We start from the raw sequence: 22,325 nt of genomic DNA, 5'->3' as shown, positions 1-22,325 counted from the left end.
GAAATATAATAGAGATTATAATGGATATGTTTTTGTTAATTTTTTGGGGGGCATACCTGGCTCTGCTCAGGGCTTACTCCAGGCTCTGCACTCAGGGATTATTCTTGGTGGGCTTTGGGGACCATAGAGCATGCCCAGAATCGAACCACGTGCGGGGCAAGTGCCCGACCCACTGTGTTATCTCTCTGGCTCTGCTGATTACATTCTTGTGCCTCTAAGTGCATTAAATGAAAATGGACTAAATTTACTAGATGGTTAAATCCACAAGGACTAGTTATAAGTTGTTTACGAAAGACTCACTTGATACTTATAAATAGAAAAATCCAAAATAAGAGTATAAAAAAAATGACAGGCAAATGCCAACTAGAAATTGGAGTTGTTTATTGCTGACTCCAGCCCCCTGACAGTACTTTTTGAGTGCTTTGTAGTATACTTCTAAAATATACAGCAATATGGGGCTGGGGCAATAGCACAGCGGGTAGGGCGTTTGCCTTGCACGCAGCCGACCCGGGTTCGAATCCCAGCATCCCATATGGTCCCCTGAGCACCGCCAGGAGTAATTCCTGAGTGCATTGCCAGGTGTGACCCAAAAAGAAAAAAAAAATAAAATCTAGGGCTGGGAGCGATAGCACAGTGGGTAGGGCGATTGCCTTGCATGTGGCTGACCCAGGTTAGATTCTCAGCATCCCATATGGTCCCCAGAGCACTGCCAGGAATGATTCCTGAGTGCAGAACCAGGAGTCAGCCCTGAGCATCGCCGGGTATGACCCAAAAAGCCAAAAAAAAGTTCCATTAAGATAAAAATATGAGTAGCATTTTATACTATAAAATAGTATATTTTCTTGAAAAATGTATAAAAATGGACTCAAGAAGATTGAAAGTCTTATGGATATTTATAGCCAAGAAAGAGGTGGGAGGACTGTAGAGATAACACAGCAGGTAGGACACTTTCCTGTCACAAATCTGACCCAGGTTTGACCCCAAGCGCCACATATGGTCCCTTGAGTACCACTAAGGGTAATTCCTGAGCACAGATCCAGGAGTAAGCCCTGAGCATTGATGGGACTGGCTCCCCCCCAAAAAAAAATGGAAAATAAAGTGGAATTGGGGGTTGGAGAGATAGTTCAACAGTCTGAGCATGTACTTTGTATGTAGAAGGCAATCCCTGGCATTGCATGGTCTTCTGAACACTGCTAGGAGTGACGGCTATGCACCAGAAGTAGCCTCTGATCACTGCTTCATATCACACCCAAACAAACAAACATCAAAAAGAGGAAAAATAAAAATAGTAGAATCAGTAATATATAAGAAAAATCAAGGTAGGAAATGATTACCCCAGACCTAGATATTTTATTGGCAACTTCTACCAGATATTCAAGGAACACATAATTCCTATTTTATACACGCTGTTCCAGAAAAATGGAAAAGGAAGGAACATTGTGCGTGTTACCAGGCCAGTAGAACCAAAGGTTAAATAAGAGGACAGAGGGGAAATGCAGTCAGTTGAATGTGTAACCCCCCATCCTGCAGTGCGACTAAATGTTGACTTTCATTTATTTATTCATCATCCTTTCATTTGTTCAATGATTATCTATTGTCAGTAGCACTGGAGCTCTAAAACCTGGAGGGCTGAGGCTTGGTGGAAGAAATCAGCAATAAAGCAAATGATCACGCCGCCGGGTAAGGTACACAAAGGGCCTTCAGACAGGGACAGCGTGCATACCACAGGGGACCTGAACCGGCTCCAGAGGTCAGGCAGAGCTTTCCTGGCTCCTAAGTGGAGTGAGAATAGTCAGGGGGAGACTGCTTAGGGGACAATTGCTGGGGCTCAGGGAGGAGACGTGAGGTGTACTAACAGGACCTGCGGTTTGGAGAGTAATTTAGTAAGTGAAACCCACACTCCTGGAAAAGAGTCACTCTCTGGTCTTTTACAGGCTCCGTGGAGATGTTGAAAAGAAAAGCAAGTAGAGCCTGAAATATGGGGGTAAATCCATCCCGGAGAAGAGCTCATGGGCCGGAGCCATAGTATACAACAGGCAAGGTGCTTGCCATGCATGCGGCCGATGAAGATTTTATCCTCCAGCATCCCTGAGCTCCGCCAGGAGAGACCCCTGAGCATTGCCAGGTGTGGCCTCAAAAACCAAACCAAAACAAAACCCACCACCACCACCAAAATATAGAAGAGCTCCCCCAGAGAGGGTGGGGTCACGGGGGGAGAACAGACACTAATCTCTAGAGGAAAGACTGAGGAGGAGGATGGTGGCAGAGACAGGAAAGGGATACCCGGAGAGCCAGGAGGAAAACCAGGAGAAAGTGGATATGAAGGATGATAAGGGGTGAGTGAGTTATTGGAAGGGAGGGGAAAATTGCCATCAGCTGAGTCAGGAGTCTTCAAGAGGGTGGAGGGCCGAACTGTGCTGTGGGAATCCCAGGGCTACCTGAAGTGACCTGCTGCAGAAGAAAGAAACACACAGTGAGCTGTGACAAATAGCTGGCGTGCAACCGTCTGCAGCAGGAGGTTTTTTTTTTTTTTTTTTTGGAGGGGGAGGACAATGTTACTGTTCTGGATCTTGGTTAATCAGATGGTGGTGACTGGCACCTGTTGAACTCAGAGTTATAGATCAAGGAGAGTAAATGTTACTGCTTACAAAAAAAAAGTCAAAACGATGTAATAATGGAGATTTAGGGTCTAGCTGGAAGTCACTAATTAATTGGTTAATTGGTTAATTGCAGAACTAGCCCCTTTCATTTTTTTTTGGGGGGGAGGGGAGGGCACCACAGCAGGCAATTCTCAGGAACTACTCCTGGTGGTGCTTGGGAGACCACATAGGGTGCCCGGGATCAAATCCGGGTTGGCTATATGCAAGGCAAGCACCCTCCCTCTGCACTATCGCTCTGCCCACCCCCTCACGCTTGGCCTTTCACTTTTTAAAACTCAGCTCAGCATTAGCTTGCGTAGATCTACCCAGGGAACAAGGACGCCCCACTCTTGCCTGGTGAAGGACAAAATAAATATGCATGCCGCAGAGCCAGTGGGCGTGGGAATCATGGCTTGAGCCCCTCTTGAAAGCTGACTGATGTGGGTGGGATACCACCTGGTGAGTTTGTGTTCTCAGGAACCTCATATGAGAGTAAAGGCCCTTTGCCCTCTTCTGGTCTGTGGTTCCAGTGTAAAAATCCTAAGCACAAGTCAATCAGCTCTTGTCCTAGTTTTGTTATTGGGAATAACTACAATAAAGCAATTGTCATAACAACAGCTGGCTCTTGGGCCCTAGACCCCATTTGGGAATTTGAGATGGGGGAGAGTGATAGGAAACTTGGGTTTGTGCTTAAAGCTTTAAAGTGCCTTTTTTTTTTTTTTGCTTTTTTTTGGGGGGGGGAGCATACTTGGCGATGCATAGGGGTTACTCCTGGCTCTGCACTCAGGAATTACTGCTGGCGGTGCTCAGAGGACCATATGGGATGCTGGGAATAGATCCTGGGTCAGCCATGCGCAAGGCAAACGCCTTACTGGCTGTGCTATTGCTCCAGCCCCTAAAGTGCCTTTCTGAAAGCAAAGGAAGTAACAGGTTTTATAAAAAGATGACCCATATTGGTTGGCAATGAAAAGGGAACTTTGGCATTTGATCACTTGGGTTCCTCCGCGCACCCCGATAGTGCTGTCAGGAGGAACTTTGCCAATTTAGGAGATGGGGGAGTAAGAGTCTGGTCACCCAAGGCTTTGATGGGTTTTGGGATTTTTCCAGTTATCCCACTTCCACTCTTCCAAGACCCACAGTGGATCTGAGGGCAGTCTTGGTGTTAAGTGTATTCATTGTGTCCTAATCCTATAACAATTAATGGGAAAGTGTTAATCGGGCATCAATTCATGCTAAACATTAATCTGAGTATTTGATGAACCACAACTTTATGTTGACCCTCATGCCATATTAACTTAATTTATTGTAATAATTTTTAAACAATAAGGATAATTGCATCCTCATTGTTCTAAATACCCTACAAATTGAATCCAGCCTGAATCCGGCCAGCCCCATAACTAGGCGGAGAAGTTTGCAGTGCCTTTGGGAAGTTACAGACATTGTCTTCCTGGAGTTTTCACTGCGGGAAGGGATGAAAGGGGCATTTATTAAGCACCGACTGTGTCCCAGGGCCCCTGTGCGTCACACTCTGCCCTGGGGGCCCCCCTGGGTGGGTTTGCCTGAAGCTTTCTGCTCTCTTAGCTTCCTTCCCACTGGGTGGCGGTTCTTGGGCTGTTTCAATTTCATGCATTTTACTCTCTCGGCATAGAAATAATAAAAATATTTAACGATCGGATTAGAAAGAGGTTTCCTGAAATAACCCTCCTTCCCAGTCATCCCAGAGACTCTCCACAACTATTCCAACTCGATGCAAAAAATGTGCTTCGCCGCCCCCCCCACCCCCCAACCATTTGACCTTGACCCTTAGACATCTACTTTATTTCTTTCTTTTCCAACGCAGGATGATTAACGCGTCAGCCCTTTCTTGGGCGCCTCTTCGGCATTGGAAATACGTAAAGTTCCAAAATAACCTTTCCTGGGCAAGGCTTTTTTCTTCTTTATTTTTTGTACCTCTTGCCGGCGAAGGGCGGGGAGCGGCGGCGCGAGACGTGCGGGTGGTAGAGCGAGCGCCCGAGAGAGAACTTCCAGCACGAGAAGAAAAATAAAACTTGTGGCTGGTGTCGGAAGCGAGAGGGTCTCCACCAAGCCCAACGTCTCCCCCCCGCCCCGCCCCCGGCCCCCAAGCCCGGTGCCCGGACCATCCCGGGAGGAGGTCTGGAGGAGCGCGGGAGCTGCGCGCGGAGCGCCGGGGTCTGGGTTTGATCCCGGCGTCCTTGACCTAAATTTCCGCGCCGTGGCTGGGGAAAAAAAAAAAAAAAGGGGGGCGCAGAGCCGGGCGGGCGACCGGTGCCACCCCCGGATCCTCGGGCGCCCGGGCCGCGCCAACTTGAATGAAGAGGCCGGGCTCCCGAGGGGGGGGGCGGGGGGAGGCTGGGACGTGGGGTGGGGTGCAGGGTAGGGGGGCGCCGGCGGAGAGCGGCCCGCGCCTCCCGCCCGCCCTCCCCGCCTCGGTCCGCGTCCTCCTCGGCGGCCCGCGGGGCCCACGTGACCCGGCCCAGTCGGGGCGCCGCTGCCCCGCGCCCCGCGCCCGGCCCGCCCCGAGGCGGGGCGCCCTGGGGCGGCGGGGCCGGGGCCGGCCGCGGGGGGCCGGGCGTGCGTGCGCGCGCGGGCGGGGGCCGCGCCGGGTGCGTGACGTCAGCGGCAGGGGTTACACGACGTTCCAGAACCCCGCCCCGCGTGCGCGGGGGTGGGGGCGGGGAGGAGGCGGAGGCGGGGGAGGCGGGGGAGGAGGAGGAGGAGGAGGAGGAGGGAGGAGGGAGGAGGGGGAGCGGCGGGGATGGGCCGGGGGGGCGGGGACGGGGGGTGTGCGAGGCGCGGGGCTGCGCGCCGCCGAGCCCACGTGTGACGGCGCTCGCCGCTGCCCCGGCTGCGCGGCTCGCGGAGCGGCTCCGGAGGCGCCCGGGCAGCAGCAGGGGGGTGGGGGGGAGGAGGAGGCGGAGGGGGAGGCGGAGGGAGCGGGAGATCTCGGGGCTCGGAGCCGGCCGCCGCTCCGCGCCGCTCCGCCGCTCCGCTCGCCCGCCGCCGCCGCCGCCGCCGCCGCCGCCGCCGCCGCTGGAAGGGGCTCGGAGACCTCTTTTTTTTTTTTTTAAGGGGGTGGGGGTGGGCGGCGGGTGGGGGGGGGCTCCGCTATGGAGGCAAATGGGAGCCAAGGCACGTCGGGCAGCGCCAACGACTCCCAGCACGACCCCGGGTAAGTTTCCAGCCGCCGCTGCCCACCCGGGCTCGCCCGTGTGCGGCGCGGCGGGGCCGGCGCTGCGCGGAGCCGGGCATCTCCCGCGCCCCCCGCGCCCGCCCCGCCCGCCCGCGCGCCCCCCGCCCCCGGGGCCGCCGCGCCGCTCCGGGCCGCCCGGGGCCCGCGCGGCCCCCCGCGCCCCGCGCCCCGCACCCCGGCTCGCGCCCGCCCGCGCCCCCCACCCCCCCGCGCTCCGGGTAGCTTTTGTAAGTTACACGTCAAAATGGCCGATCTGACATCGGTGCTCACTTCGGCTGTGTTTTCTCCCTCTAGTAAAATGTTTATCGGTGGACTGAGCTGGCAGACCTCACCAGGTAAGGGCGGGAGGGGGGGGCGCCTGGGTCCCCCCCTTCTCGGCTTCTTTATTGCTCTTTGTTATCCCGGTGTAGGAGCACCCCCCCCCCCGCCACCATTGACTCCCCACTTCTCCGGTGCAAGGTTATTTATTTATTTTTTTTAAATAGCGATTCCTTTCCCGAGCCCTCTAAGCGACCTCTGTTGCTGAATTTTCCCCGCGTGTGCAAAAATTAAAAAAAAAAAATCGCGAAAACAAAGCCGAATAACAAGAGAAAACTACTTTTGGTTTTTGTCCTTGATCAAATTTTTGCATTGCTTTCTCTCTCCCCCCCCACACCCTCCCTCCTCCAACACCTTCTCTCCCCCCCCCACTCCCCATCTCTCTCTTTCTCTCTCTCTCTCTACAGATAGCCTTAGAGACTATTTTAGCAAATTTGGAGAAATCAGAGAATGTATGGTCATGAGAGATCCCACTACGAAACGCTCCAGGTAAAACCATCCCCTTCTGGATTTAGTCTTTTATTTTAGAACAAAGTTGGAGTGTTATTTTTGGAGGTGTTCTTCGGAAGTAGCTAAGCGGATTTAGAATGGGGCTCGGGCATGCGGCTGCTTTCCAGCCTCGCTCGGGTGCCCCCCGCTCCCTCCCCACAGCACCCCAAAAGGTTATTGTTGATTGGGGCTGAACTCCCGGGGCAGAGATGTCCATCTCTCCGCCCTAAGTCATTTCCCGGGCGCTGCTTTCCCCTTCTGCTTACAAATGACATGCAGCTTCATTCACTTCCCAGACTTTCCTCTCTCCCCCACAACCCCCTGAAAAAAAAAAACACAACAAAACGACAACAACAACGTTACGCGGTTCCCATGCTCCTGATCCTCCTCCCCCCCAAAAAACTCTTAAGCCCCTTCTTAGAAAGCTGAACGAGTCTCTTCCAAGTAAGATCTCCCCCCCCCCCAATAAAACAAAGCGTTAAAGAAAGGGACGAGGAGGAGGACGAGGAGGAGAGGAAGGCGAGGTGGGCAAGAGTGGGGCCGCCAGCAGCCTTTTCTCCAAGTTGCCGCGGCCCGCCCTGCCCCCGTCCCCCTTCCCCCGTTAACCTTGATGCTCGCCGGCGGGGCGCGGCGGCGGGGCTGCCGTGGGGGGCGACTCGGCGCTGTATCTCGCCGGGGGTGGGGGGCGGGGGGCTTCGCTCCCGGTTGCGTTCCACGGTGTCACATTTTTTTTTTTTTCTTATTTGTTTTCCTCTCCCCTCTTTGTCTCCTTTCAGAGGCTTCGGTTTCGTGACGTTCGCGGACCCCGCAAGTGTAGATAAAGTGTTAGGTCAGCCCCACCACGAGTTAGATTCCAAGACGGTAGGTGTCTCTTCCCTTCTTGGGGTGGTGGTGGTGGTGGTGGTTGTTGTTGTTTGTTGTTGTTGTTCGCCCCTTTTCAGGAACGAGCTGGGCACTGACAGTCCCATTTAAAGGGACAGCGTCGTCTTTGGCAGCTGTGCCGAGCACCGGGGACTTTCCCCCTCACCCCCACCCCCGCCCCCAGCAGAGTTGGCCGGGGGCTGGCACCAAACTTTGCTACGAGGGCTGGTTTTTGGGGGTGGAGGGTTGGCTTTTTTTTGTCCCCCCCGCCCCCCTGGGAGCTTTTCCACGTGCTGCCAGGCCTCGGCCTGCGGGGTGTGGGCGGGGGCGGGGGGTGCGCGGAGAGGCGCGGTCCACGTCGGGTTGGGGGGGTGAAGACTAGGGCGTGAGGGGGGGACGGGACCTTGCAGAAAGTCCAGCAGCTGAGCCCGGGCAACTTTTCTTTGTCAGCCGAGCCCGGCCCCGTGCTCCCAGCGGCGGCGGTGGGAACCGGCCTGGAGAAGGCGCAGACCTGCTGGGGCCCGGCCGAGGTGCTGGATGGAAGTGGCGGTGGTTGGGGCCCCCCCCCACCCCGCCGCGTCCAGGAGGCCAGGGGGCGCTCGTCCCCCGGCCTGGCAACAGGTTCCTCTTGGGGCGCCTGGGGGCTCCGAATGTGCTGGAAGGTGGTGGGGGCGTCACTGGCTGCCCCCAGGTTGGTGTGAAATCTCAAGTCTGGGGTTTCAAAGTGATTTTTAGTTTTTTAATTAATTAATTAATTTTTTTTAAGCATTTTGACTTCTTTCTCTGGGCCTTTGAGTGTGGAAACTTTTCTAGCAGTCACGAGATTAAAATAAAATCCAGCCTGAGTGCGGGGTTGGGGCCGCCTTAGGTAGGAGCCTGTGAAGGGGTAAAGGCCCTTCAGTGGAGGTCAGCGAGGCTGTTCTGTCGGGTTTGGGCGGCGGCAGCTGGCCCAGGCCTTTATGTTGACCCAGGCCGGGCAGTGTTGTCCCCTCCCTCTCCCTGGTTTTTATGTATGTCTCCCTGAGCAGGGCCCTGGGGTGACATAATGCTTCTCGGGACTTCACCTTTTAGGGGTGGGAGGCTGTGACAGGCAAGGAGGCCTTGGTTTGGGGTCCTGAGGTCCACCGTCTGGGCAGAAGATTCCCTGCCTCTGGGCCTCAGTTTTCCTTCTCTGTAAGGTGAAGCAGTGGCACAAGGGCCCTTTAGCTTGAACCCTGGGAGAGAAAAGCGGAAGCTGCTCCCTTTTGTGCTCTGCATGGGCCCTCACATACAGAGCCACCCCATTCTCTGCTCAGAGGTGTGGGTGCGTGCCCTCCGCTGCCCTCTGCCCCCAGCCTGCACGCCCCACCCCCCCAGGAAAGGCCCCCAAGCCAACTAAGCTGCTTTAATCAGCACTCTGGATTTGTCAGAGCTCGCTGCTGGCTTGTTTGCACTTTCCAGAGAATTTAATTTCAGGTTCAGTCATTTGTGGGGTGATAATGGATGTCTCCTTGAATTTTTTTTTTTAATTTGCTAGACATTTTAAAAAAGACGCTAGAATGAAAGAGGAGAAATATTGTGAGGCAAAGGAGGATTCTCCAGCTCCTCTCCAGGCCTGGGAGCCTGGGCCTGGCTTTCTTTGGATTCTGGACTACCCCCCCCCCCCCACCATTTCCCTCCCTAAGTGTGTGTTAGGCGGGTTATGCTCTCTTGCTGTGTAGTGTAACCCAGCTTTTGACTTTGTCTCAACGTCCAGTGCAGGAAGCAGATGCTGTTGGTTTATTGACTTGGAAACGCCGATCTTGTTTACCGTTACCTTAAAAGCTTTGTTTAGGTAACGGCCATTCCTGTCCCAAATAGTACCCTAGTCTCTTTCCTAGAGGTTTGTAGCTACAGTAAGTAGAGCTGTACCTAACTAACTAATGTTTTCATTTTTGCTAGTTTTCTTTTTTTTTTTTCCTTCTTTTTATTTTTTTAAATAAATAGTCGACAGGGATGTGCAAAAGGTTGGGATTTGCCAAACTTGCCTTGACCTTCCCCCCCCCTACACCCCGTTTGGGGAGATCAGTGTGTGTGTACTTCACACACCACACACCACGCTTGTTCCTCTAACCTTAGCACACGATTCAGGGATTCAGATTGGCTCTGAGTTTTGTGATTTTTGAGATATGCTATTATTATTACTATTATTATTATTACTATTATTATTATTTAGCTACTCTGCTTTCTTCCTGTCTACCTGCCCCCTCCAGATCCTGGCCACCCCCCATACATCCCTTCGGCTCTGCTGGCCGGCCAGGTGACTTAATGCAATTGTATGCTGGTCAGCTGAAAAAATTACTTTGGGGGAGTGTTTCTGAAAAGACCGAGAGTCTCCCAGGACTGGTCAACAGAATGGAAAATCCACACCTGTTGTATTTCTCTCGTAGAGAGTTCTCTAGTCAGTGCTGAGTACACCTGTAGCTGTGGTAGTGTTAATCTTCATGAAAGGATAGTTCCCTAGACCAGAGGTTTTTGTCTAGTTTTCAAACAGTAATCTCTCATTTCTCAGGTGGCCTTGAAAGGTGGAGCACGGGCTGCAGGCTTTTATGAGGTCTTTATGTTACCTTCCAGCGCCCAATCTTTGTCTCACCAGCTGGGTCTTCCAGGATGTGACTCTGGGAACAAGTGAATTATCTGTATTGTGCCCCCCCCTTCCCCTAGCCCCCCCTTGCCTTTTCCCAAAGCAATTTTTTCACTGTCTCAAAGGCAGAACTGAAAACAAGGTTCAGATTTACATTTTAAAAGGGGAACATTTTAATATGAAAGCTAAAGCCTCTAAATAAAGCAGTCAGTATTTGGGCCACTCTCCTTGCTGAGTTTTACCCAAAGATGTGTGACATTTAGAAAGCCGGTGAAAACCAACAATAGCAATACTTTTGTATTTCTTCGGCTCCATATTTTCTCCAACAGTTGTACCCCACCCCCCACTCCTCTGTACCCCACCCTAAATGCTGCCATGGGAAAACCTTCCCTGACTGGAAACCCTCTGTTCTACCCGACCAGGTTTTGGGAGGAGGGGCCCAGGACTTTTTCCCCACTGGATTGGAGTTGGGGTATGGGTGAGACTCTATCTGACACTAGAGTTTTTCAGAAATGTTTTTTTCAGCCCTCTTTTCCCATTGGGTGCACATATGCGTACTTTTCTAACTCCTTCTGGTTTTTTTTTTTTTGAAAACCCAGGTGGCTTTAACATAAATGTTTCCTTTTTATTGTTAATTTTTTGAGGACTAAGTCAGGTTTCACCAGTTTTGAGACTTTTTTTTTTGGAGGTATAAATTTAGAAGGAACTGTGATTTTGATTAACCTTAGGTAATGTTACTTTTGTGAAAATGGAGTAAATTCAAACTCAGCTTTGTGTTCGATGTCTTAAGAGGAGGTGTTTTATTCTTTGTGTTGACTTAAAAACATTTTGGATTTCTTATCCCCACCTGTGTTTGGTTATCACTGGAGGAAGTGCCATTTAGTCACTGCTGGAAGATTTCTGAAATTTAATTTTTAGGTTATGATTCTTCAAAAATGGTGATATTCCATCTTTTTTTTTTTCACCCTGGCCTTGCATCACAAATATAGATGCAGTACCATTTAGTATTGGGTGTCTGTCCTTGCCTAAGTAAGAACACAGAAGATCTGATATATTTTTATTGAAAAATTTATTGTGTGTGTATTTTGGACCGCACCTGATGGTGTTTGGGGATTGATCCCAGGTGTGCTCAGGGGACCAGGTGGTGCTGGGATGGAAAATAGGGCTTCCTGCAGTGCCATCTCCCGGTCTGGGTTCTTTCTGGCTTGAGTTCTCATTTCTTCACACGTTGAAATGGGTGGTAAGACATCTCAGAAAAGTTTGCTCTGTGTTACATTTTGGGGAGGAATGAGGGACGTTTCGATTCAAGTTCAACAAACTTTTGAGTTGCCTGGGAAGTTACTAAAAGCTGGCTAATAAGCCTGAGAAATGAGTGATTAATACTTAGGTTGATTAATCTTAGTTCTCAACCCCTGCCTCCCCACCCCCTCCAACTCCCCATTTCCTCAAAGTACGAAAACTGATGCCCGCTTTTTCCTTTTTTTTTTCCCCTTCCCCCCAGATTGACCCCAAAGTTGCATTTCCTCGTCGAGCACAGCCCAAGGTAAGTAGGAACCAGTAATAGGATTTTAACACTCAGAGGTGGTTGCCAAGGATTTTCAGTTTCAAACAGAGCACTGGCAGTGAAGCGTTGAAACCTGGAGCGCGCCGTTCCCTCCGAGTGTCCTCAGCCGGTGACCGAGGCGGGTGCTCTGACATGCCGTGTGTCCACACCTCCGCGTCTGGAGGTGGGTTCTGAGCATCTAGCAGGGTGGACATGGTGGGGGGGGTAGAGTGGGGGGTGGTCAGGGGCAAGGAACCCGATCCTCCGTGGGAGGACACGGAACCAGCTGTTGCAATATTTATCCACACGGTTCTGTTTGTTTTTTCAAAGCGTTGCTGAGATGGCATCAGAAAAATTGGACCTTTCTTGGTCACTGTTTCAGAGGGTAGTCCCGGGGCCCCTTTGAGGTCTCGTGGAGAGAGTCGGATTTCTGTAACCAGGGTTTTTCCTCTGTAGACACCCTCTCCCTCGCAGCTCTGGCTGACAGAGTGGGTGTCTTGGTTTCAGATTGGTTGGCTAAACTGTGGGCCCCTTTGAAACAGGTTGAGCTGCTGCTTTGAGCCAAGACTGGTGCCCGGGCAGATTCGTGCGGGAAATGCTGTTAACTGGGTAGGAGTGGTTGTTACTGCCGGAAGTGTCAAACGGTGCCCTTCTTTACCTTTCAGAAGTGTGTCACTCACATTGGTTTCCACCAGGTTTCCACAGGGGCACAAGTCTCAGGTGTCAAGCGCGTAGGTTGGACTTGTGAGATCTGAGCTTTTGCATTACGCTTCGTGTTTCTCTCGATGACATTGGAAGATGTACTTTTCCTGCATCACGTGACCTTGGCGCGCTTCGGGAAAGGGGGAAAGGGGGAAAGGTGGAGCTTCTGATTATCGGTCAGAAAGGGAAAGACCTCTGGCTTTAGCACCTCCAGTTTATGGAGCACTGTGTCCCGGACGTGGAATATCTCAGTTGTGTAAAGGGAGGAAGAGAGTTGCACGTTGATGGAGAAAAAGTTGGCTGTTGTGGCTGATTTTGAGAATTTCAGTTATGGAACTTGTCACACAGTTCTTTCTCCTTCCTGGAACTTTTTGTTCCTTCCACCTTTTCTTCTCTTTATTCTTGTTTTTTTTGAAGAGTTACATATCTCACAATAAGTACCTGTAGCAAAACATCTTTTTTCACTTTTTTTGTTTCTGGGCCACTTCTGGCTGAACTTGGGCTTACTCCTGGCCCTGTGCTCAGGGATTACTCCTGGTGGTGCTAGGGGACCATGTGTGGTGCTGGGATCAAACCCAAGTTGGCTGCATAGAAGGCAAGAGCCCTACCCACTGTGCCATCTCTCTGGCCCCAAAGCATCTTTCTTATGACTTTTTTTTGCTTTTTGGGTCTCACCCAGCGGTGCTCAGGGGTTACTCCTGGCTTTACACTCAGGAATTACTCCTGGCAGTGCTTCGGGGACCATATGGGATGCCGGGGATCAAACCCAGGTCGGCCGCGTGCAAGGCAAACGCCCTACCCGCTGTGCTATCACTCCGGCCCCTCTTTCTTACGACTTTCATTGCTTTTTTTTTTTTTTTAAACCTCATGCTTAGGCAAATAATAGAAATTAATGAACCTGCATTAGATTTTTCTTTTCTGAGAGCAGACTTTGGGACCATCCTGTTTGTTTAGAGACTGCTTTCCAGAATGTTTCTTGGCATTTCAGAAGGCTTTCCAAAGTTAGCTGTCTTTCATGGGGTTGGAAGAATTGGCTGTTTCTTAAGTGTGAATCTTCAAATTTCCAGGTTAGTCATTTGATCCCCCAGAACTAGGATCCAATTACCCTACAGGGAAACTGGAAAAATCCCTGACTTGGTCAGACCATGGGTTTGACCTGTTTTCTCCTCCCCCCTGGCTCTTTTCCAAACCAGGAAGGCAACATTTTAGTTTACTGTACTCTGGAATTTGGTTATTTATTTATTTTTGTTTGGTGTGGGGGCCATGCCAGGTGCTCAGGGGTTACTCCTTGCTTGGCTCAGGGATCCCGTCTGGGGCTGAAGGATCATCTGGGACGCCTGGGATCCAACGTGGGTCAGCAGCATCTGAGGCAAATGTGCTGCCTGCTGTGCTGTCACTCCAGCCCCATCTGGCATTTGGGCTTTCGGAGATGTACTCAGTTGGCTATCAGATAGGATATTCCTTTCTTTGTTCTGTTTTGTTTGGGGGCCACACCTGGCAGTGCTCAGGGGTTACTCCTGACTCTGCATTCAGAAATCACTCCTGGCAGTGCTCAGGGGACCGAGTGGAGTGCTGGGGTATCGAACCACATGCAAGGCAGACGCCCTCAGCTGTTCTATCACTCTCGCCCTGCGTTAGGATATTTTTTGGGTGTGTGGCATTACGTATTGTTTCCCCCACCCCTTTTCATAGAGTCTGGGATATTTTAGGTGAATTGTCGGCCTTAGGTGAATTGTTAACTGTGAGCTCATGTCTCAGCCGTCGGGAGAGTAGAACTATCCCTCTAGGTCACAGGGATTTAGTCACAGTACCTTAATTTTTATGTTCTGTGTCACAAGGGACTTTCCTGTTCATTATTTCCATTTGACGCTCCAGATTGCCTTTTCGAAGCCTCAGTTTCCTCATCTGTAAAGTGGGAGTGACAGTAGCTCCCGAAGCTGGCTGATGTGAGTCAGCAGCGAGCCTGGCACAGGGCGAGGGCCCCGTTACTTCTCATTCCCATCACCACCGTTATCACGGTGGGGTGAGTCATTATTGCTCTCGTTGGTTTCAAGCTTGACCATCTGGGCTCAGCTCCCAGCTGCACTCAACTCACATACAGAATTTTGGCAAATTGTGCTACTTCCCTGAAGCTCAGTTTCCCCCATCTCAGTTGTTGTTGTTGTTGTTGTTGTGTGTATGTGTGCGTGTGTGTGTATGTGTGTGTGTGTGTGTCTACGGCGTTAGTAAAGGTAAGGCTCTTTTAAGAAAAGCAAGGCTGGCACATGGTAGGACCATATGTGTTGCTTACTGTTTTTACTGCTATTTTTAATAGGCTCTCCCACCCATCTTGCGAGAGGCCCAGCAGCCAGAATGGTGTTAACTGCGGGTGCTGTCAGGCCCTGCTGTAGCTCATGCTGTGTATTGACTCACACAGTCTTCACCTTTGCCCCTGTGGTGGATACTGAATTACCCCCACCCTGAAGACGGGGAAATGGTGGCATACCTGGGTGTGTGTGTGTGGGGGGGGTGTTGGTGCCAGGGACACATCCAGGCAACCTGGATCCAGAACTGGACCCTTACTCAGTGTTGGATCCCGTGGGCGGGGGTGGGGACAGGGACCGGTACAGTCCCTCAGTTTGGTCGTGGGGCTGGGAGGAGCGGACGCCTGCCAGCATCTTCGTCTTCGTCTGCCCCGCTCCTCGGGTGCCTTCCCTCCCTCCGACGCCTCAGGGAGCCCTTTCAGTTGGTTCTGGGGTTGCTCAAGCTGAGGGAGGCGGCCGGGCTGTGGTGGTTGTGGAGTCGGAGCTGGGTGGGGACAACACAGCCTTGTTAATGGTTATTTTCCCACAGAACTTGAGCCCGGCCACAGGGGTTTCCAACTGGAGTTGGTGCTGGAGGCCACGCCTGGCCGGAGCTGGGGAACTTTAAGTCAGGCCTTTGTGTACTGTTTGTCTCCCTTCAATTAAAGTTCTGTGTGTCCCGGGGAGGGTGGGGGGCGGGGTGCAAGGTGAACTGGGCCCCTCTTGGTGGCCAGGGCGCGGCGCCTGTAAGTGATACGTCAGCGCGAGGCTCGGTTTAAAATTCATGTCTCTGTGTTCTGGCCGTCCCCCCTCGCTGACACCGGCCAGAGAAATATTCCATGGAGGTGTTAGAACAAGACGAGTGGAAAGAAAACGTAACCAAATACCAGAGAAAAGCCCCGGCCGTGAAGAACAGATTTCAGATTCGTCCTATCCTGACTTTTTCTCGTGTGCTACGCACATGAAAATCGGCTTTGAGGAGAATCTGGACGTGAGCCCCCCGAGGGCGGGTCTGCAGCCCTGCAGCCCCCCTCCCCCCTTTTGCACCCCCTGGGACTTGGGGCTGTTAATTAGCGAGGTCCGTTTGGATCAGAAATAGCCAAGTTTGTCCTGTAGCTCCTTGCTCCCTGGTGATTATTTCACCTCGTAAAATATGTAAGAGCCGCCCCCGCCCCCCCCTGCCCACCCACCAGTGGCTCTTGAAAAATTCAGAGGGTCGTGCTGCTCTATAAAAAGGCAGTTTCTTGGGCTGGCGCTGGAGGCCAGGGCCAGTGGATCCATCATGTCACCTCTTCGCTTGGGGCGGAGGGTTGGGCTGCCAGTTTGTGGGTTCTCTTCTGGTGTGGGGGAGTGTTCGGCCTGCACACTGTCCGTCCTCATTGGCCTGGTTTACGGTGAAGCCCCTTTCCCCCACCTCTGTCCCCTGCCCAGAGCATCAGAGCTCTCCTTTCTTCTGCCTGTTTCTCGTGGCCGCCAGTCACCTACGTGCAGGTGGCAGGGGGACGCGAATGGGGGAGTTGTCTCAGCTGCCACCCAGCGTCCATTTCCTCCTCCTTATTCCAGGACGACTTCTGGTGCCTGACAGGGAGTGGTTTTGAGGGTGATGCAGAGCCTTTGGCTGGTGCCCGCCACCCCAAAACACCCAGCAACTGTGGGCTATTATTGGACAATTGTCCGTGCCAAGGAAAAGGAATTATAATCGTGAAAATGCCCTGAGAGAAAGATGTTTAAGATAAACCTTGGTTGGGATGTAGCCCCCTAAGGGCAGGCAAGTCAGTGGGGCAGGGGAGGCAGGGTGAGGGCGGGGCGTAGGGTGTGGAGCCTGGCAGCCCTTTGCCCGGCAGAGGCCAGGGGTTGGCATGGCTGTTGGACCATGGCGTTGCTGCCCCGGGTCACACACCTCTCCATCATGGCAAGGTCGAGCTTGCAGCCGGTCCCCCTGCCCACTGACAAGGCCGCGGGGCCCGGAAGGTCCTCCGGTGAGCAGGAGGCATCCAGGTGGGTGGCTGCCACGTGTGCATTTTCCACGCAGACCTTCTGTTCTGTGGGGGAGTGGTCACTGCGCAGCAGCTCAAGGGCCAGGGGTGAGCGTTGGGCCTCTGGCCTCTGCTCATTGCAGGGGGCTGGCTCCCTTGGACACCCCCCTGACAAGCCTGCCACTGGGCAGTCAGGAGCCCTGCTCTCTGCAGCAAGGCTGGGCGGAGTGTGTGCGGCTTGTGGCCACCGCGCCGTGGACCCCGGGGGACCGTGTTGTAGCAGCCCACGCTGGCCCGTCTCCCGCCTGCAGCAGTGTCCACTCCCGAGGGGCTGCCTGCCCTCCAAATGTCCTTTTCCTGCACTGGGTCATCCTTGCCTGCATGCTGGTATCCTGGCCTCCAGCTGACCGAGATGTGGACCACGGTCAGATGTGGGGCCCTCCTCGCCCCCTGGGACGGGAGAGGCACCCTCTGAGGAGACAGCTGGCCGTGGTGGGAGGTGGCAGACCTTCTGTTCCATTGTGTGTGTGTGTGTGTGTGTGTGTGTGTTTATGACTTCTTGGGCTTGGGGGCTGCCCCCAGTGGAATTCCAGGGGCACACCTGCTCAGGGGTAAATAATGCCCAGCAGTGCTTGGGGGTTGGGGGTGGCAATGCTGCAGATGGAACTGCCCACCCCCACCCCACCCCCACGCCTGCAAAGCTTGTGCTCTGCCCTTTGAACTCTCTTCCCGGCCTCTGTTTTGTACTTTTGAAAACCAGATGAGTTTGGATCCCGAGCACGCAGGGGAGATGCAGTCAGTCATCTACCTCTGTCCTCGCTTAGGACACTGGGTGGGCATGCACTCCTCGGGAGGGGGGCTCAGCAGCCCCTTCCCGGTTCTGGGGTGCTCCCGGAGCAGTCCGAGACCTTCCCAGCCTGGGAGCACGGGGCCTCCAGCTCTGCGTGAGGGGCTCTTCTGCCGGCCCCTTCCCCGTCTTGCGCTGCTCTGAGACGGTGCGCCGGCCGGTCCTTCATGGTTGTGCCACTGCAGAACCAAACTGACGCTCTCCCAGCGCCCAGTCACCTTCCCCGCGGGGCGCTGCCTGCTTCCTCTCGGACGGATTGCTCCTGTCCCTGCGACCCCGAGCGCTTTGTCTTCCCTTCCGTGATGGCCCTTCCAGCAGTGATCCAGGAGCAGAGGCCTTCCGACACATTCGTCAGGCGTGGGATCAGGCTCGCGCTCATTTATTCTCCAGAGCTTATTGAGTGCCTGCGTGAGGCTCCGGGAGCAGGTGGGGAGCGAGGCAGAGTCCCCGGCCAGTGGCGCCCGGCCGAGGTGAGCAGCGGGCAGGTGTGAGAGCCCGCCAGGCCCGGCGCTGCGGCAGGGCAGGGCTGGAGCCCGTCTTTAGCACAGTCCGTGGGCCACCTTCAGAATTCAGTAATTATTGACCAAGTTTCTGCCCAGCACCGGGGACTGTGGTAAGCACTTTGCTCTGGATTTTAGGGTTGTTCCAGTTCATGCCTTATCGCCTCCGCTGGACAATAAATTCCAAGGGCACAGGCATATTTTACTAGTTGAAAGAAAATAAAACAACCCCAACAACAAACACCTGTCGTTCTTAGGCCTGCTTGCACACACCATCACCCTCCACTCGGGAGAGGTACGGGGTTGGGGGGTGGGTGCAGAATGAGCCCGGAACCAGCGGTTTTCCTTGGAGCTCCAGAGAGTCGGGAGGGAAATGTGCAGGCCCCAAGCAGGCCTGGCCCTTGGTGCAGAGAAGAGCAAAGCCAGCCCCTGAGGAGGGGGTTTTGTTCCAGATCCTGAAGAACAGGCAGTAAGAAAGGCAGGACCATCTCCTCCCTGCCGGGCTAGCTGGTCTTGTAGATGGGTCAGGCTTGCTTTTGCTTTGGCAGGTGCTGGGGGGGGTGCGTGCGTGCGTGCGTGCGTGCGTGTGTGTGTGTGTGTGTGTGTGTGTGTGTAGGACCCGAGAGAAGCTCCAGGAACCCTCTGAACTCCCTTAGCCCAGCGTGGGTGCGGGTGTGTGGTGAACCCTGAACCCTGAGAGCTGCTGCTTCCCATCGGGGCCTCCTGTGTATCCACCCAAGAGCGTGTGTTCTTTTTCTTTTTTGCTTTTTGGGTCACACCCAGTGATGCACAGGGGTCACTCCTGGCTCTGCACTCAGGAATTACTCCTGGCGGTGCTCAGGGGACCCTATGGGATGCTGGGAATCGAACCCGGGTTGGCCGAGTGCAAGGCAAACACCCTACCTGCTGTGCTATCGCTCCAGCCCCAAGAGTGTGTGTTCTTGAGGGGGGGGTGGGGGCACTGGGGTGTGGCTGCATGGACAGAGCTGGAGGGGTCTTGTTTCTGTCTCCAGCCCTCCCTTGTGTCTTTACTAAATCCCCCAACCCCCCAAGGTCTGTCCTTGAGCCTCAAGCTGTGACCGTGGCTGCCCCATGGGGAGATAGTGTCGTTCCTTGGGGTGGACGTCCCAGCTGGCCTGGCTGACCACGGCACACGTGACCTCTCTGGCTGGGCCTGCATGGGGGGTTCAGGGGTCTCCGTGGCCTCGGCTTCCCGTGTGTGGCCGGGGACTGGGAGTGCACTGTGCAGTGGCCTGGGGTGGGGGCGTCCACCTGGGGCAGGTCTCCCACTGGGCCCCCCAGGTTAGCAGGTATGCTGTAGGGTGCGTCTGGCTCCCGGATGCCTGAAGGTCACTTCCCACCCACACCCCAAGATGTTTGAGACGTTGAATTTTCAAGAAGAAAAATTAAAGATCATCAAAATGACTGGCCTTTGTCGCCAGCCAGCCTGCAGGCGTTAACTCGTCCCCAAACACTTAGATGCTTAACCTCCGCCCTTGGTTTCCAATCCTTGCGGCTGCCTGGGGTGGCGTCTCCCCACAGAGGCTGCTCTCCGGAGAACCTGGAACTAGGAGGGGCCCCAGGTGGGTCTCTAGAAAGTCTGTCCCCGGTTTCTGCCGCTCCCCAGCCGGGTCCCTCTGTGACCTGCAGAGGTGAGCAGAGGGAGGAGCCCTACCTTGCCAGAACGCACACCAGACCCCCCAGATAGGGGGTGTTGGTGTCTGGTCAGGAAGCTTCCGGTCAGCTTCCGCCCCCTGATTCCTGTTTTCCTGAGAGCCTCTTTACTTGCGGTGAAATTCTGGGCAGATCCCCTCGTGGCTTTGTATCTCCGTGGCTTTATCCGAGGAAGGAGGATTTCAGCAGTGCCCACGTCACTGGGCGTCGAAGGGATTAGCCGAGCCCGTGCCTGTGAAAGGATGGGCTGCCAGTCTCTGTGGCCCAGTCTTGTCCAGTCACCCCTTACCCCTCAGCTTTTGGGGAGACAGAGAGCTGGCTAGACAGGCAGTGGGAAGCCGGGTCTGGCTCCGGAAAGGGAATGGCACGGAAGGGGGCACGGCTGAGCCCTTTCTCTTCGGATGCAGGCGAGTCTCTTCTGCCTCTGAGAATGAGGTCCTGGGGAGCAGCGCGGGGACAGCTCGGACCCTGCTGTGTGAGAGACCTCTCCAGTCTGCTCCCTCCCAGCCCTGCTCTTTATCTGCCTGGGGGTAGTTGCACCAATGACTGATCTGAAAGCATCACATTCATTTATTTGTCACTGGCTGTGACAGGCAAGTTAATGCTAATGGATTCTTTTTTTAGCCTGTTGTCTGGGATGAGTTTCTCCCAAATGTCCTGAAATCTAAGGCGTTAGGGGCATGTGTAACTTTTGTGGCAGGGGAGGATTTAAAAGATAAATAGGGTTTTGTGTGCAAGAGACCTTACATTTCGGTGAGGGGGTGAGTGCGGGCAGGGAGGGGCCGTTGGTCCAGCCCCGGCGGCTTCTTTTTTAAGAAATCCATCCAGAACTCTACATTGCTGTTTCTGTTTCAATTATGTGACAATTTCAAGGGTTTAGAAAAATCTAATAAAATGGTCTTGATGATGCATTCTGGGGAGAGAGTACTCCCGGAGAATAAATTCCTCCGGGGTCAAGAGACTCTCGTTCCTGCCACCCCAGGCCTGCTTTCGTCTGGGTTTTTACATTTTTATTGTTTTGAAGGGCAGGAAACGGTGTTGAAATGTATTCAGGGCTTCATCCATATCCTCCACCGAAATGAATTATTCTCTTTGGGCGATTGCAAATAGACGGCCAATTGCTTTCCCTGGCGTGCGCCCTGTCTCCCCCTCTCTCCCCCCCCAAAAGCTGGTATGTTGTAAATGGGTTTGTGTGTGTGTGTGTGTGTGTGTGTATGTATGTATGTATGTGTGTATGTATGTAAGAGAGAGGGAGAGAGACAGATTGATTTTGAATAAAGCACCAAAGAGAAGAAACTGGAGGGGGGGAAGGAGTGAACAGACAAGGCCCGTGGAAGTTTCTATTTTTCTTTTTTCCAGTCAAAGCTTTTGATAGTTTCCCAAAGAACAGAGGTTTACAATCGAAGCCGGCTCTGCGCTGACGGCGCAGGAAGACCTAGTGTAGCCCAACAAAATGCTGAGTGGCAGCCACGGAACGGGTCCCGGGAACTCGCTCTCGGCTGAGGCGTGCGTGCCCGGCGCCCGTGTGTTCACACGTGTAGGCGCCCGCTTTCCTCAGTCTCCCTAGGGAAGATGACTCCTCCTCCCTACGCAGTTGCCGGCAGTGTCCTCCCAGCTTCCAGAAGCTGAGTGTGGCGAATTCCCTGTGTCCACCTCCTGGAAGGTAGGGCTCACTCCTGGCAGTGCTTGGTGGACCTCCTGTGGTCCTGGGAGTGGAACCATGGTCGGCAGCGTGCAAGACAAACGCCAAACCCTCTTGCCCTGCTCTCTTCTCTCTCTCTCTTTCTCTCCAGCCCCCAGAGGTCAAGCTCAAAAATGAGGGGTCATTGACTGTCCACGTCCCTGCCAGAGGTGGGGGGCCCTGGTGGCTGACATCACACAGCCGGGCGCTGTCGGGACACCCTGGGCCAGGGTGCGGGATGTCGGTCGATTCCCCTCGCTTCTCAAACGGGAAGAGAAAGCGTGTACAGCTGCTTTTCTTTCTTCTTCTTTCTTTTTCTCAAAGGCCCTAGCCCGGTAACATTTCATATTGATGGTATAAATGGAACATTGCAACAACTGCTTCTTAAATATTTCAGTGCCTTGGAGGCGATTCTGTATTTCCACGTTGCTCTTGTGCAAGAATTTCCAGTCACTCAAGAGAGGCAGCGGCATTTGGGGTAGATTACCTGGTGTGGAGGTGAGAGGCCTGCGTGTCACTGCTTCTGCCGTGGACACGAGTCTGGGCTGCGCTCTGCCCTCCCCGGGGTGCTGGGACGAGCCTTCTCAGCGGTGAAGGAGATGGGGGCGGGGGGGGGAGGTGTTTGAGAATCTGCTGTAAGACCTTAAGGGAGAAGCAGCTCTCTGCGAGGCCTGGGCTGGGTGGAAATAGAGCGGATTTATTGATGCGTGCTATTTTTTTTTAAAATCCCTTTCAACTCAATTCTCTCTGGGATAGCTCTCAGATATGTCATTTTTGTAGCTGAAGGCAAACAAACAAAGCAATGTTTAAACTCATATGCAAAACACTGGGAGCCCACCAGTAGGTTCACCCTCTCTCCCGTGTGGGGAGGAAGGGTCAGGTTAGCGGCATGCGTGAACCTGGGGCAGAACTGGCCAGCCAGTCTCCGCAAGACCGAGCCATGTCGGGGCTCCGCCTCTGCTTTCAAGGCGGATAATTGGTTTTAGTCAGAACTTCTGAC

The 22,325-nt window shown here is 53.6% G+C and overlaps 1 protein-coding gene across 8 annotated transcripts in view; it reads left to right on the top strand.

The window, feature by feature from the left end:
- The first annotated feature begins 5,717 nt into the window (after positions 1-5,717).
- The window catches only part of MSI2 (musashi RNA binding protein 2), a 347,428-nt gene continuing 330,820 nt past the window's right edge, over positions 5,718-22,325 (top strand). For 7 of the 8 annotated variants that reach the window (XR_008629327.1, XM_055132886.1, XM_055132885.1 and 4 more), the window contains exons 1-5: positions 5,718-5,829; positions 6,145-6,185; positions 6,576-6,657; positions 7,434-7,518; positions 11,622-11,663. Coding sequence is in view for 6 of the 8 variants with exons in the window: in XM_055132886.1 (XP_054988861.1) it covers positions 5,768-5,829; positions 6,145-6,185; positions 6,576-6,657; positions 7,434-7,518; positions 11,622-11,663 (312 nt within the window). In the remaining 2 variants the exon portion in view is untranslated. Of the gene's footprint in view, positions 5,830-6,144; positions 6,186-6,575; positions 6,658-7,433; positions 7,519-9,253; positions 9,332-11,621; positions 11,664-22,325 lie in introns of those variants that run through there. The other variant, XM_055132890.1, reaches the window with a different exon arrangement.

Source organism: Sorex araneus, chromosome 3 (genome assembly GCF_027595985.1).
Source record: "Sorex araneus isolate mSorAra2 chromosome 3, mSorAra2.pri, whole genome shotgun sequence".
In the NCBI taxonomy this organism is placed as follows: domain Eukaryota; kingdom Metazoa; phylum Chordata; class Mammalia; order Eulipotyphla; family Soricidae; genus Sorex; species Sorex araneus.
Note: the sequence above shows the minus strand (reverse complement) of the source record. Positions and strands in the feature narration are given on the sequence as shown.